This window comes from Monodelphis domestica, chromosome 5 (assembly GCF_027887165.1).
Source record: "Monodelphis domestica isolate mMonDom1 chromosome 5, mMonDom1.pri, whole genome shotgun sequence".
In the NCBI taxonomy this organism is placed as follows: Eukaryota; Metazoa; Chordata; class Mammalia; order Didelphimorphia; family Didelphidae; genus Monodelphis; species Monodelphis domestica.
In genome coordinates, this window is record NC_077231.1 from 42,292,383 (window position 1) to 42,304,798 (window position 12,416).

At 39.9% G+C, this 12,416-nt stretch overlaps 1 protein-coding gene across 16 annotated transcripts in view; it reads right to left on the bottom strand.

The window, feature by feature from the left end:
* Window positions 1–12,416, bottom strand: part of GRIP1 (glutamate receptor interacting protein 1) — an 808,853-nt gene that overhangs the window by 89,881 nt on the left and 706,556 nt on the right. For all 16 annotated transcript variants that reach the window (XM_056798430.1, XM_056798415.1, XM_056798416.1 and 13 more), the window contains one exon: window positions 7,270–7,350. In XM_056798430.1, the coding sequence (XP_056654408.1) occupies window positions 7,270–7,350 (81 nt within the window). The remainder of the gene's footprint in view (window positions 1–7,269; window positions 7,351–12,416) is intronic.

A 12,416-nucleotide genomic window follows, 5' to 3' on the forward strand; every position in this document is an offset into this window, starting at 1 on the left:
GATTAAACCTCCATAAACTTCATTCTGGCTTGAGTGTTTCATTTTTAGGAATTTCATAAGTAAATTCCTTGGCGGCCATTGTTTAATATTACATAAATCCTGTAGCCACATTCTTAACCATTACAATATTATAATCTCTCCCAAAAGCCTAAATTTCCACCATTACAAAGGGATGTGTGGAGGAAAAACTTAAATCCGTATGTGGCTGGAAAGAGCATGAGTCAAACCAGAGTGCGCCCACTCAATATCCACCCAGTGCACTCTCTTTGTCCTGCTCTGCTATTTCACTTTCCTAAAAAAACCCAAACTCAAACCACAATGTTATAATAAATCACTTCGTATTATAGCAGTAGCATCAATAAAAGGAATGTCTGATGTTAATGTGCTATAAACACCTCATCTGGAACTTAAGAAAATTAGCCTAAAACTGCTCACCACATTCAAAATCACAGTGACTCATTTCCGAGTTAATTAGGTATGGCAGAGTGAGCAGTAAACCAAGTGTGAAATGCTTTAATGAGGTGGTTCTCAGAGACAAGAGCCTCCCCTCTGAAATACAGAAAAAGTTTCGGTAAGGGGAAAGAGTTAAATAGAACTAGGTCTGAGCACCCAGAGGATAAGAAAACTCAATACGAATGTTTGCGGCACTTTCCTGTGGCCCCAATTCTGATAGGAACTGTAACGTGACCCAGAAGTTTCCCCGTTTCCCTCTTGTCAAATTCACAAAACCCAATTGATTAGGAAATAGAAATTTTATTGAGTTACGAGAAAATCAAAGCACACAAATGCAGCTGGCTTTTCCCTCTAGAGTTTAAAGATTTATAACATTATCACCAAGCGAACATCAAATAAAGGCTTGTACACAAGGTAAATATTCTGCACACTCATTATATATTCATTGGTTGATGTCTGCTCAATATCTGTCCCTGATTCTGCTGTCTCCATTAGATGGTAAACTCCCAGAGTTTTCAATTCTCAGAGAGCATCACATGCTTTGGGTGAGCACGAAAATGAACTCTTGTCAAGTTCAAGATCCAATTCTGATTCTTCACTACCAAAAAATGGATGCTCCTCAAGAGCAAACATACATTTATAGAGACAATAATTAATCGAAGTAGAGCCAAAATGCCAAAAACTACCAAAGCGCCACCCATTTAGCAAATGAACCTATGATCTCTGCTCTCTATCCTGCTTTAGATGGATACACTTCAGTGCTATACTCTACCCAGAATCCTCTTCTATTTCAACACTAGAAAAGATTCAGGATTTTATCAGTGTGTCTGTTTCTTGGGTGCGAGAGAAAAATCATCCTCTAATTCAACATGACAAAAAAATTGGAATTTCATCAGCTAGTATGTTGCTTGGGCAGAGAAAAATAATCGTTTCCAGGTCTTAACAGAAAATACTTCAAGACTATTTGCTGTTCCCTTTCTTCCCCTACCCCTCCCTTCAGTTATCACCTGGTGGGTGACCAGCCTTCTGGAGATAAGTCTGCACAGATCACTATGCTTGTTCTTGGACAACAAACACTGACTTGCTGGGTCCACACTTGAAATGTTTCCATCCTGAGGGGCTCTACTGGAGATGATAGTCCATTAGCAGAGTTGTTGAGGTCCCAGAGTCCTCTTCAACACCATAAATGAAGTATTGGTATAATTATTTTAGTAGAGGCAGAATTACCTTCCTGCTGGTTAAAAGGAATGAAGAGGCTCCTAAAAAATGTCAATTCTTTTCCATCAATAGCCCATGCTAGCTATTTGGGAAAAGGGATAATACTACACTCTCCTCTGCGCCATTGCCTAGCAGAATGATGGTCTTCGAAAAGAAAGTGATGAGGCTAAGGTGGTGGCTGAGGGGATCGATAGGATGGGGCTTTCTTGATTCTAAACTGTCTTGTTTCTTAAGAAGGGGCATTGCCCTCAATGACTATCAAATCTGGCTTAAAGTGCAGAAGGTACCATTTTGTCTCTAAACCACAGGGCAGGTTACAGAGAAAGGAAAAGTCATTACATATGGGAGCTGACCAGAAATTGTGATTATGTCAGAGAGAAAATGCACAGAGGATTTCTGTTCTTTTTCTCATATTCTCCTTCCTAAAGGAGCCTAGAAGTAGCACTGTTCTCTCTTTGGACTCCTCCCTTCCTGAAGGATGGAATAGTTTCTAGGTGTAGTTCTATCCTGTTTGCTGTGATTTCCTGTTGGGCTAAACACCCCTCCCCAAAATAAGGTGATTTTTGCTGTCTCTGCCAGGACATTGGTGGAACGGGGCATCCCCTTGCTCTCTCTCACTCTCTGTCTCTCTCTCCACACTCATATATATATACTCATATATACATATATATATATATATATATATATATATATATACACACACAAAGATTTAGATTGACATAGAAAGATACAGGTGTTTTTTTTTCCCTTTTCTTCCCACTTTCATTTTCTTTTCATTCCTGCATCCGAGATTTTAAGCTAAAAGGCCACATGACTCTTTTTCAAATGAGTCAAAGTATCCCCAACTTGAATCCTAAAAAATAACACTGATTTTTAAAAAATGTATTATTTCATTTCCATGCATGCTGTTGTACGCATTTTTAGAGTTATAATTAAGCATTAGAGTCTCAATTTTAAAAGTCATTTTTTAAACCTGTTTTAGAATCATATTGATTCCAAGGCAGAAGAGTGGAAAGGGCTAGGCAATTGGGGTTAAGTGACTTACCCGGGGTCATTCAGTTAGGATATATATGAGACCAGAAAATGAACCCAGGACCTCCCATCTCCTGGCCTGGCTTTCTATCCACTGAGCTACCTGGCTGCCCCTAAAGAAATCATTCTTGACCATCATATCAAGAAACATTTATTAAATACTGTCTATACATCAGGAACTATACTAAGCATAGAAATGAAATTTCTTTCCATCTATGTATCTATCTAACCACTTACCTACCTATCAACTTTTCTCTCTCTCTCTCTCTCTCTCTCTCTCTCTCTCTCTCTCTCTCTCTCTCTCTCTCTCTCTCTCTGTCTCTCTGTCTCTCTCTGTCTCTGTCTCTCTCTCTGTCTCTCTCTGTCTCTCTCTGCCTCTCTCTGTCTCTCTCTGTTTCTCCGTCTCTGTCTCTGTCTCTCTCTCTCTCTGTCTGTCTGTCTCTCTCTCTGTGTCTATCTGTCTCCATCTGTCTGTCCGTCTCTCCTCCCCTGGCCCCATCATTCTCAAGAAAACTATAGTCCAATGGAGGAGACAGCATTTAAACAACCACATACAATCATGATGTACACAGAAAACACTGTAGAAAATCGAAGGCATTGAGGGAGACCGGGAAAGGCTTTTTGGCAAAGATAGACTTTTATCTGGGATTTGAAGAAAGCCATGGAAGCCAGAAGCTAGAGACGAGGAGGGAGATGATCTCAGTCCTGGGGGACAGTCAGAGGGAATAGTCAGAAGATGGAATGGGTCCTATAAGGAAGAGCAGGGGTCAGAGTCCTCGAATCCCAGAGATGGCATTGGAAGACCATTGACTAGCAAGTCCTTATTAACATCTCCAACCCCTACAATCAACCAGTGGAAAGTTGTGTCTAATGTTCTACTCATCATTTGCTAAATGATGCCAATAGCTGCTGGCTGGGAAGGGAACTCAAATGAGCTGTCAAACCATTCCTGGGGCAATGTTCATAATGCCATGCTTATGCTTAAAGCAACATTACCAGCATTATTTTATGAATAGCAATATTACAGTATCTTGACTGGGACTATCGTGAACAAGATTCCAACTGGTGCTTGCAGACGGATCTCCCACTACTTCTGTTCACTTGCCCCCAGCTCCAAGTCTTCATCTCCTGAACACAACTCCTTCTTCTGGCCCCTCAGCCTGGCTCTCTCTGTCTACGGTGTTCCTTCCTCCATATCTGCCTATTGAAATCCTGCCTGGAGGACCAATGGCTAGGGAAAACAGTCAAACTGGTGGCAGGAGCATTGCATTTGTACAGCAAGGTTGGCATGGGAGGCAGGAGTAGCATGGCAGCCAGGAGACTCCACAGGAAGAAAGAACAATGATTGCTGATTGTAATTAGGCAGATTTGGTGCTTCTGTCTGTTTGTGGGATGAGGGTCAGAGGCAGGAATTTCACCATGGCTGAGGTGATATTTTGCCTTTCCTTGCTGGGGCCAAAGCCTCCAAATCACTTCCTAACAGTCTCCTCCTTGGCCATTACCCTCAACTTTCCCCCACTGATACCATGACTAGCTCTGGCTCCCCTGGATCCCAGCATTTGCTGACACCCATGCCCTCAGGCACTTCTTAGCCACCCTTCACTTTACCCTACCACACTTCCTTAACTCCTTTCCAGAATTCTTTTATGTGCTCTCTTCTTCCATTAGGATATGAGGTTTTTGAGAACAGGGACCACTGTGCTTCCTTATATTCACATCCCCCCCTCGGTGCATAGTCATAAATGCTTTGTGGATTTTATCTAATCTATCAGTCTAGCAAATCTATTTTACTATCAATCTAATCTCTATATGTATCGAACATATTCTATTTTATGTCTCATCTCTTCTAGCTAACCACTGGATCACTGATTTATCTAATTTACCCTTCCTATCAAATCTCTAATTTGATTTTTACCACTTAATCTCTATTTAATCCATTTTCTGACCTTTAGCTCTAATCCATTCCATCTAATTTCTAAGATACAACCTCCATCTAATTTATCCTAATATCTATTCTATCTAATCTAACCTATTCAGCTATTTTTCATCTAATCTCTAATCTATCCAATCTAATCTGTATCAAATATTATTTCTTTTCCCTACCTATATCTATCCCTCCATCCTTCCAGCCATCCCTCCATCCCTCCCTCCATCCGTCCGTCCATCCAATCTAGTTATCTAGCTGTCTTCTAACCTATTTAAGCCAGGCTTTGCTCTTGGGAAGTTCAGCATAAAATTTTCATTCCATTTGCTTGTCTCCAACTGTAGTTAATATTATATTCCTTAGGTGGAAGAGTATATTCAGCTCTTGGATTATTTTCCACAATGAGAACTTTCCTTTATTTCTGAAGCTCACTATGCTCACACTCTGATGCGGTCTAGTCATTTGTTCTTGATGGGATTACTGCTTAAGCAGAGCTGTGTCCTAACAACCACAAGGGTGTTTTTTCATTTGGTTTTCATGGCCGAATTCTTACTGTCCTCATCATAGACTTTGTCATTGAAAGCCTAGAGGATCAGATTCTATAGAGATATGGAATCCTCAGAATTGTTTTATTAAGGTGGCATCTGTAAAGACTTGGTGGATGGAGAACTAGGCTTAGAACCCAGGAGTTCCTGAATTCAAATCTAGCCTCAGGAATTCCCCAGCTATGTAACCTGGGCAGGTCATCTGGCCCCCATTGCTTGGCCCATACCACTCTTCTGCCTTAGAAACAATGCACAGTATTGATTCTAAGAAGGAAGGTAAGCATTTTTTAAAAAAGAAGAAAGAGTGGTTTATTAGAAAAGAGATATGTGTTCACAATCTGAAGGAATGAGAACATTCAAGAAGTTTAGAATGCTTTTTTCCTCATTTCTGTCCAAGAAAATGCTATCTCTGTGAGGGGCATAGCATTGGATAGAAGTTGGAAAAGATGGAAAATTGGATGAGATGGAAATCTAAAAGCAAACAAATCTGGGGCCAATGCAATTTTTACTACTTAGCCAGAATTTGTAAGCTTGATGATTTTTTAACCCTTAATTGTCTTAAAATCAATACTGTGTATTGATTGCTTCCAAGGCAGAAGAGCTATAAGGGCTAAGCAATGAGGTTACATAGTCAGGAAGCACCCGAGGCCATATTTGAACCTAAGACCTCCTGCCTCTAGGCCTGGCTCTCAATCCATTGGGCCACATAACAGCCCCTGGCCTGATGATTTTGAAAAGCTATTTATAAGGGTGTATTGAACAATCACTACCTGGAATTAATCTACAGCCTTCCAACACAGAAAACTGTTGGCAATTTTCAGTAAGAAAGACTTGCAACACCAGTAAGCCCTTGGAAACTAAGACGATTCCTTTCCTTGCTATGATGAGTGTAAGAGAGAAGTTAGAAAAGGAGAGAAAAAATCAGATCCAGCAATGCAAAGGAACAGCCCAAGCAGGGGAAGGGCAAGGAAGACTCAAGATTCCAGGAAGGAATAGAGGAGCTGAGAGGGTTCAAAACTGCCGGATTACTTCTGGTCAGCTCTCTGCTGGAGTGGACTGTCTGAGAGGAGGACCTCTGAAGTGGAGGATCCCTCTGGACATTGATTACCTTCCGGTGAACCTCTAAATCTCTCTGGTTCAAGCTGAAGACAAAAGTAGACTGGGACTTTATAGGAAGCTGTCTACTTCAACTTATTATTATCTGCTTAGGAGGAAGGACAAACCAGCAATTGACCTAAAAGGAGGATTAGGCTGATAGCCTGAACCCCTCAAGATCTTTTGGGGGGGAGGTCAGTTGCAAATCTATAGGGATTTCTGTTTCCCACTTTCCTCACCCACCACCCTCACTCTCCGTGCCTTGTGTGTCCTTAAAATTCAAGTGTTACCATTTAGATCAGGTCTGCTTGCTTACTGACACCAAAGAAGGGGACTGAAGATTTGAGGAGAACCATACCTTTCCCTAAGGAGGAGAACTAGCTCAAAGCCAGGACTGAGGATTGAACTCAGGTCTCAAAGGGGAAAAGTGGCACTTGGGATATTGGAAGGATCCAGAGGCAGGAAATTTACCCTGCCTCTCAACAACAGCTAAAATCAAGAAGGGAGGCTGTGGGTCATTTCTCTAAAACCGTTTCCTCTAGTCCTTAACCTCCACCTCCTAAACCCAATCACTGAGGGGACATATTCTGTCCCTCTGGAAGACAAATTGTGCTATATTCCCCAAAGGAAAGAGAGGGGGAAGATTGATCTCTTCCCTCTCTCCATTTCTTCAGCTCTTTCACCCCCTCTCTCTAGTTCAGCCCACGCGCGTGTGTGTGTCTGTGTCTGTGTGAGAGAGAGAGAGAGACAGACAGACAGAGAGACAGAGACACAGAGAGAGATATGGAGAGAGAGAGAGAGAAAAGGAGAGAGGGAGGAAGGGAGAGAGAGAGGGAAGGTGGGAGAGAGAGAGATATGGAGAGAGAGAGAGAGAGAGAGAGAGAGAGAGAGAGAGAGAGAGAGAGAGAGAGAGAGAGAGAGAGAGAGAGAGAGAGAGAGAGAGAGCGCTCTTTTCTGGTCATACATTACATCAAGCAAGCCAAAAGAATTGTGTTTACTTACAGCTTATAGTTATTCCAAGCTCCACACTGTGCTTCTTGGGCAGCTTCACATGAAATGTTCCACTACTTGGAATTACAGACTCTGTAATGAGAAACACAGTTGATTTATGATATTTACAGGACACCAGGAAGGATACTGAGCAAATGAATCAGGAATACTTGCATCATGGTGGCCAATCATAAAATGTGGGAATGATGGGAGAAAGGGCTAACTTCCGTGAAATATACTCTAGCTCTAAAATGTTCGTGACATACATATTTTATGGGACGATGAATGTCTAGCAATAATATTCCAGTTGGCTCATTTCTCCCTTTCTATTCTACTTTGCCAAATCCTACACATACTTTGAAGCCCAAATTAAATATCACCTTCTCTGTGGGGTCTTACTAGATAATTTGGGTTCTTGAATTTATAAATTCAAATGATCAATTTTAAAATAAAATCTTCCATGTCATTGAAATGTAGGATCTACTTACATCATCCATAGTAATAAAAATAAAAAATGACATAAACTTCCTCTTACTGTCAGATAGGTGGAACAGTGGATAGAGTGCTGGACTCAAGAGATTTGTTGTTGTTCAGTCATATCTGACTCTTCATGACTCTGGGATTTCCTGGTAACAACACTAGAGTTGTTTGCCATTTCCATCTTCAGTTCATTTTACAGATGAGGAAACTGAGGCAAAGAAGGTTAAGTGACTTATTCAGGGTCACTCAGTTAATAAGTGTTTGAGGCCAGATTTGAACTCAGGAAGATGAATCTTCCTGATTCTAGTCCTGCAGCATTATCCACTATGCCCCTGTCATATAATAGATACTAAATAACAGTTAATAGCTACATACATTTGTCACAACAGAGTCAATAAAAACAATAGTGAAGAAAGTAGTATTCTCCCTCTGGATTCCTAGAGTTGCCTTTTTTTTTATCATCCCCATAATTCCTCTGACAAAACTTGCTGCCGTCCCTCTTTTTCCCCCAGCTATTACTTGTCAACCCTCTAATTTGTTAAATTTCATGACCAATAAGTTTGGGCAAGCATTGTTGACAGTGAAGAGTAAATAGTTCTGTGTCATCTGTAAATTTTATTCTATAAGGAGAAATAAAACTCATTTATTTATTAATCAGGTTGTCTTGAGGAAAAGAAAGCTACTTGGAGAATGAAAAAAGAAATGCCAAAATCCCTTGAACAAAATGTGAAGCATTAAAGAAATTTAAAATCTTTTTGTTGGTCTTTTTCATAATCAGCACTATGAGGGAATTCAGGCTCCCATTGTCAAAGAAAGATGCTTTTCTAGAGGCAAATGATGGAAAGGAGAGAACTGCGATGGAAAGAAACTGGTCATAGTAAATAACTGAGGACCCAAGCAATTTTTATTACTCAAATAGAATTTGTGAGGACATGATTTTCCTTGAGAAAATTTATACTGAAATCTTGTTTTAAAATCACATTCAATTCTTCCCTTAAAACAAACAAAAAAATTAAAACTGAAAAACAATTCAGTGAAACCAGCCAACAACATATTGTCATTCCAGGCTGATAATATGTGCAATATCCCATCCCTTGGTTTCTTTTAAAAAATAAGAGGAGGTATGCTTTAAAAAAACAAAAAAACCTTTTCTCCAGGTCCAAGGACCTAGTGATTTTCAAAAGCTTTTTATAAATCTGTATTGAGCCATAACAAAGCTCATATACTTCTGTCTCCTATATCTAAGCAGCTATCGTATTGGCCACAGACAGCCAAAATTCCACTTGAAGAATCTACCAACTCAATAAAGAATATTTATAGAGAATTATAAAAAATTCAAGGCTACATGAAATGTTGTGTTTGCGGGCAATATCTATTTCCTTTTAGCCCACAAGATAGAAATCGGTCATTAAGTTTATTATAGGTTAATTAATTCTGCAATTCACTGGGAATGGTGTACAGATCTAGATTTAGATTTAACAACCATTTAAATAGTACCTACTATGTGCTAATCATTTCATACATGTTATTTTATTCCCCCACAACAATCTTGTTCTTATCTCTGTTTTATAAATGAGGAAACCAAGACAGAGGTCAAGTGCCTTGCTTATCGTCGCACTCTTTGAGGCTATAATTGAATTCAGTTCTTCCTAACCACAAGTCAGTGTTCTACCCATTGTTCCTCAATGCCTCTGTACAAGAAAGATCACTGGAATTGGAACATTTGAGTTTGAATTTTTGAATTTTGACTCTCTGTGATTTGAACAGGTCACACAAGTCCAGGTTTTATAAGTGCAGGAAGTACATTAACTCCTTGGACTCTCATCACAAGCATTCATGGGTGTAACCTAATATTTTCCAAACTTTATCATTTTTGAATTCAATTTTCATTGGTTACTACAATCAAATAGAAGGGATGGATGGTGATTTCAACAACTGTTGTACAACAACTGTAGTCTTCTACAAAAGCCCAGTTCTTTTAAGACTAAAATAATTTTTTTGGAGGCAGATAGGATTAAATGATTTGTCCAGGGTCACACAGATTTGAACTCAAGTCTTCATGACATCAGGTCCAGATCTCTATCCACTGTTCCACCTAGTTGCCCAAACAAAAAGCTATTAAAAATGCTTGAAGAGTAGAATAATGTGATCAGACCTGTGCATTAGAAAATCTATTCTGGCAGGTTGGGAAAGTTAGATTGGAGGCAGAGAGATTATTCTTGAAATTCTTCCAGGCAAGAGGTGATGAGAGCTTGGACTAACTAGAGTGATAGCCATGTAAGTGTAGAGACAGGAAAAAATAATGTGAATATTTAAAAAATAAAATAAAAATAAATAAAAGATTAGCAAAATTTAAAAATAGGGTGCACATTGCAGAGGCAGGATCAATAGACTTTGGGAATTGATTGCATATGCAGTTGAAAGAGAAGAAAGTGTCAAAGATGACTTGAATATTTTGAGATTGGAAGAATGATGTTGCCATCAACATACTCTATATAGGAAGGAAGGACAGAAGGATGGAAGGAAGGAAGGTAGGATGAAGGAAGGAAGGAAGGAAGGAAGGAAGGAAAGAAAGAAAGAAGGAAGGAAGGAAGGGAGGGAGGGAGGGAGGGAGAGAAGGAGGGAGAGAGGGAGAAAGGGAGGAAGGAAGGAAGGAAGGAAGGAAGGAAGGAAGGAAGGAAGGAAGGAAGGAAGGAAGGAAGGAAGGAAGGTAGGAAGGAAGGAAGGAAGGAAGGAAGGAAGGAAGGAAGGAAGGAAGGAAGGAAGGAAGGAAGGAGGCAGGGAGAGAAAAAAAGAGGGAGTAAGGAAAGATCCAATGCTATGTGAGAATGGCTCTCAAGGGAGAAATTTGGGGTCACCACACTGAAGCCAAGAGAGTAGATGAAGTCACTAAAGGAGAGAGTATTGAAAACATAAAAAGGTATGATAAAAATAAGGTAAGACTAGGAATAGTAGAACAGGAAGAGAGGAGAGCAAAGGAGGGTAGAAGTGAGTCTCAGTACAGGTCCCTAGGCTTGCAGAAAACCTAGAACTTAGCATGGACCCTAGCACACAGTAGGTACATAATAAATGTTTTCTTGATTATACTGCTGTATCACATCTGGGTTCTCATTCAGGAAAATGGTGTGTGTGCGTGTGTGCGTGTGTGTGTGTGTGTGTGTGTGTGTGTATTAACAAAACAGAAGTGAAATAGATGTGACTAGGAATGATCCTTAAACGAATCCATTATGTGAAGTATATTGAATTAAGGTAACTAGAAATTCTAGACTATACATAAGTGACATTGTTTTTAAAACCCTGGCTCTTTCTGTGAAAAATAGACTCGAATACAGGACTACAATCCCCATGAGCCTTTGCTCCACTTCCCCAGAATGCCTTGTAATCTCACCGGGGCCGAGATCGAGAAGATATTTAAGCAAAGGCTTTTGAAGGGCTCGGCCCTTTTTTGGACTTCCGTTTTTGGAGCAGAGGCGTCTCTTCCATGATGTGAGGTTATTTTGTCTAGGCCTCTGGCCTAGGCACATGTTTCTTACTTGTATATTCTTAATCTTTAACCTTTAATAAACCTCTAAAAAATATATATTCCTTGCAGAGAGAAACTAATTTCTACCTGCCTCAGTCTCCCCATCTCCCCTAAATTTTAATCTTTACATTTCTTAATAATAACCTTAAGGATTAGGCAAATGGAGTTAAGTGACTTGCCCAGAGTCACACAGCTAGGAAGTGTCTGAGACCTAATTTGAACTCAGATCCTCCTCACTCCAGGCCTGACTCTCTATCCACTGAGCCACCTAGATGCCCCTTGTAAGATCTTTAAAACATACTGCCCTCTATATATTGGTATCTGCTTGAAAGGTACCGATTTAAAATAACCATTGTCAATGTTTAGGAATGGTGAGTTTGTGAAAACTCCAAAATTAACCATAGTAATAACTTAGGGTGATATTTTCAATTGCTGGAAAACAACCCTTAATTTGTGCAGTCCAGAGTCCATAGCTGTGAACAAAGATCAACACATTGATAGCTTTGTGGAAGCTCTGGCTGTAACGGTCTCTTTTAATGTAACAGCCATAGAATTACATATGGCGGCTCTTAGAGAAATGTATCCACAAGCTGCAGCAGAGCAACATTTTACATGAGAGCTTTGAAAGAATCAGACATAGATGGGGGAAAACGCTCCAATATGTTAATATGGCCTTTAGTTCTTTGGGATAATGAAGTAAATTAAGCAAATCAAATTTGCAAACAAATGATGTTTATTTGCTTAGCATTCCTGTGACTATTCATTATGTGTTTTCTCTCCACCCTCTCCCATTTTTCCTTTTGTTGGCATGTGTAATTAAATGCACATTTGTGTAAATAAAGCCTTCTTTTCCCTCCTCCTTTTATCCAATTAGCTGGTTTCCACTCCTTAGCACAGTATGAGGACTGAGCAAAATCATGACTCATCACCCTAGAAGAATGTATGAGATTAGAGAGACTGCCATCACTGAATAAAAGAAATTAATGGGATAAGGAAGATGTGTCAGATACTCTTCCTACTCCCCCTCCTTCAATGCTTTGGAACATGTGCTAACTACTATAGGGATGAAATGTGCTAGTCTGGAAGGACCTTTCATGTGAACTAGTTTTTCAAATAACGTTAGAGATTTCTAAGACCAATAAGGTTAATGTACATT